At 45.6% G+C, this 3,320-nt stretch overlaps 1 protein-coding gene across 2 annotated transcripts in view; it reads right to left on the reverse strand.

Annotated features, from left to right (window-relative positions):
- Window positions 1-893: 893 nt before the first annotated feature.
- The window catches only part of LOC106945392 (melanophilin-like), a 42,192-nt gene continuing 39,765 nt past the window's right edge, over window positions 894-3,320 (reverse strand). For both annotated transcript variants that reach the window (XM_015029033.1, XM_015029035.1), the window contains 3 exons: window positions 2,795-2,863; window positions 2,301-2,349; window positions 894-1,604 (listed from right to left, as the gene is read on the reverse strand). In XM_015029033.1, the coding sequence (XP_014884519.1) occupies window positions 1,555-1,604; window positions 2,301-2,349; window positions 2,795-2,863 (168 nt within the window). In that variant the 3' untranslated portion in view covers window positions 894-1,554. The remainder of the gene's footprint in view (window positions 1,605-2,300; window positions 2,350-2,794; window positions 2,864-3,320) is intronic.

The following is a 3,320-nucleotide window of genomic DNA, read 5'->3' on the forward strand; positions in this document are numbered from 1 at the left end:
AGGAAGTGGGTGGGGGGATAAATACTGTACCTCAGAAAGGAACATAACAGGACGGTTAATTCCTGAGTGAGCAGAACCAGAACCAGGCATGAAGTTCTGTTCATCCACTGTTTTCAAGAACCAAAATGTTCTGATGGGATTCTGCTGGACTTTTCCCACCATGAGCAGAAAACAAATCACCTTAAATAAAGATATTAACTCATTTATTATTTATTGATTTATTTTAATAAGATAAACTTTGTTCTGCTGGATTCAACACATTTAGCATTAAATAACTGAGCTGGTCCTGTTTGGACCTCCATCTCTCCATCAGAACCACCAGTCAGAGTCTAAACGGGTCACATGGACTTCATCCGATCCAATTATTCTGATCCATTTTCCAGTTTTTCCACAATCCCAGTTTATTTTCTCTGATGGTCAGAGTGATGATGGTTCTGACCCGGAAACATCCAGAACCTCCTGGGACTAACCAGCTTCTCCTTCTGATCTCAGCTGGAGAACTTCCTGTTTCCTGTCCAATCAGAGGCCAGAGAGCAGAGGGACACGCCCACTCCCAGTAGAACCGACGGATAAAAGAGGAGTAGTGCTGTGGGCTCCTGCTGCCCAGAGGAGGCAGAAATCACCATAGCAACCAGTGACTCAGCAGATAATCCAGGTTCTGGTTCAGGTGATGAGAGGACGGAGACGCAGCAGGTCAGACTTCAGCTCTGACCTGCTGGTCAGGAGAAAAAAAAGTCCAGAACAGATTTCTGTCTGTTGAAGCATTTAATAAAAACAGCAGGAAAACATGGAGGACCGGTCCAGATGGGATTCATCCCAGCAGAACCTGCATGTTGAAAGGCTCTGAGTCATTTTTAACGGTTCAGTTTTTCGTTTTTAAAAGATGGAAATGAAAACCAGACCCAGTTCTGACACCAAACCTGGTTCTGGTTCTGGATTCTTTCTGGACCTTCAGTTCCGGTTGTGTTCCTTCAGCCGCACGTCCTGAAGTAGGTCAGGCCCAGTTTACTGTAATATTACACTTTAATAAAGTAATAATACACTTTATTTTAAAGTATCTTTCAGGACTCTCATGGTCGCTGTACAATTAAAAACCAACACAGAAAAATATCAACAAAAGGAACAGAAGTGAAATAAAGATTATAAAAAAATCACATCAGCAAAAACTAAGAATATGTTAATCTAAAATATTGATCAGATTTAAACTGAGCTGTGATGCAGAGACGCAGCCGCCATCTTGTGAGTGGCGTTTTAGTCAAAGCTGTAGATGGCAGTGTGACGCCGACCTGCTGGAGGTTCTGGTTCTGTGATGGAAATAAAGACGAACTTCAGAAATTATAAAAACTTAAACGAGCTTCTGTGAAATCCACCAGCAGCTCCATCACGTTGCTATGGTTACAGATTCATTCACGCTTGTTTACGATTAAACCTTCAAACTAAATAAACACAAAGAGATAAAAAAAAAAAAACACGGTTACAGGCTGGAACGCCATCCTGTTACCACGGTAACGGGATGCTGGGATGTTCACTAACACCTTTGCGAAGCGATGAAGGTCACATGATGCTCAGCCTCCTCTTCATCAGCCCGCCCTCGGCACCGGATTCTGTAACGCACAGACACGTTACTGTTACCGAGCTGATGACATCACTTCCTGCTCCAGCTTAAATTTCTTCATGTTCCAGAGTTTAACACCAGGGGTCCCCAAACTACGGCCCGCTGGTCCGGCCCCCTGAACAATAGAGCGTTCAGATTTTTTTTCATTTATTGTATTTTCCGGTTTATATGTGGATTTTTCAACCACCAGGGGGCTCTTTAGCAGGAAGTGTGTCCTGTAAATTGTGGGGCGCATTGCTGCCATCTGTTGGACTTTTAGGGAACTGCTCGACTTTTATGTTATTTAATCAGTTCGGTTGTTTGCTAGCAGTAGAGCAGATGAACTCGTGTCTGTTAGGAACGCTGCCTGTAAGTAGCAGCTTATACTTCAAAACGAGCCTTTATGGTAACATATAAGAAATTAATATGTTAAAGTTACATTCCCTCAATGGAATATATACTAGCAAAAACTAGTATATATTCCTAGTTAGAGAATATAGTCACTCATGGGCAAAACCCATGTGTGACCGTTTCACTCATGGGTTTTGCCCATGTGCTTTCAGGGTAAAAATCAATCGTGAAACGCCCCCCCACCCCGTGAACAATGTCCGGCCCCCCACCAGAAAAGGGAAAAGTTATGTGGCCCTCACAGGAAAAAGTTTGGGGACCACTGGTTTAACACTCTGGCTCGCGGCGCGGCACTTACTGCTGGGAACGTTATGGGAGAGTCTCCGAGCCCGGACCGGGATCACTGACTGCAAACAGAGAGCAAAGGTCAGAGTTCACCCAGAGCTTCTGGCTGAACAAGGAGAAAAACGTCTGAGGTTCAGAGCCGCAGCTGGAGGAGAAAAAACTCCAAACTATATGAAGAAAAGTCATAATACAAAAATAAAACCTAATGGGGGCAAAAATAATAATAATATGAGAATAAAGTCATAATAATGTGAGAATATTCGTAATATGAAAACAAAGATGTAATATTATCAAAATATTGTAACAATTTGAGAATAAAATAAAAATGAGTAAAAAGTTTCTTGGTCTGGCCTGAAGCTCTGATATTCATAAACTGGTGATGTCATGTTAATCAGCTCAACGACTATGTGACCTTTAATGACCTTCAGTGACCTCTAATGACCTTCAGTGACCTTCAGTGACCTCTAATGACCTTTAATGACCTTCAGTGACTTTCAGTGACCTTACTTTCCTCCTGCGGTCTGTTGGATCTCCAGCGGTGCTCAGTGCAGCGATCCGATCCTCGATGTAGGAAACCTGAGAAGAAACAGCTTCATTAGCAGATCCGGGTTAGAGCGGCACTGTGACTCCGTTCTGACCCGGTTCTGATCCGTTCCGACCCGTTCGACCCCGTTCCGACCCATTCGGACCCCGTTCCGACCAGTTCGGACCTGTTCTGACCCGTTCGGACCTGTTCCGACCCGTTCGGACCCTATCGGACCCGTTCGGACCTGTTCCGACCCGTTCGACCCCGTTCCGACCCATTCGGACCCCGTTCCGACCCGGTCGGACCTGTTCTGACCCGTTCGGACCTGTTCGGACCCGTTCCGACCCGTTCGGGCCCGTTCTGATCTGTTCAAACCCATTCCGACCTGTTTGGACCTGTTCCGACCCGTTCGGACCCGTTCCGACCCGTTCCGACCCGATCGGACCCGTTCCGACCCGTTCGGACCCCATCGGACCCGGTCCGACCCGTTCGGACCCAATCGGACAC

The sequence above is a fragment of the Poecilia latipinna genome, unplaced genomic scaffold (genome assembly GCF_001443285.1).
Source record: "Poecilia latipinna isolate Pla-1442-1.1 unplaced genomic scaffold, P_latipinna-1.0 Scaffold142, whole genome shotgun sequence".
Taxonomy (NCBI): domain Eukaryota; kingdom Metazoa; phylum Chordata; class Actinopteri; order Cyprinodontiformes; family Poeciliidae; genus Poecilia; species Poecilia latipinna.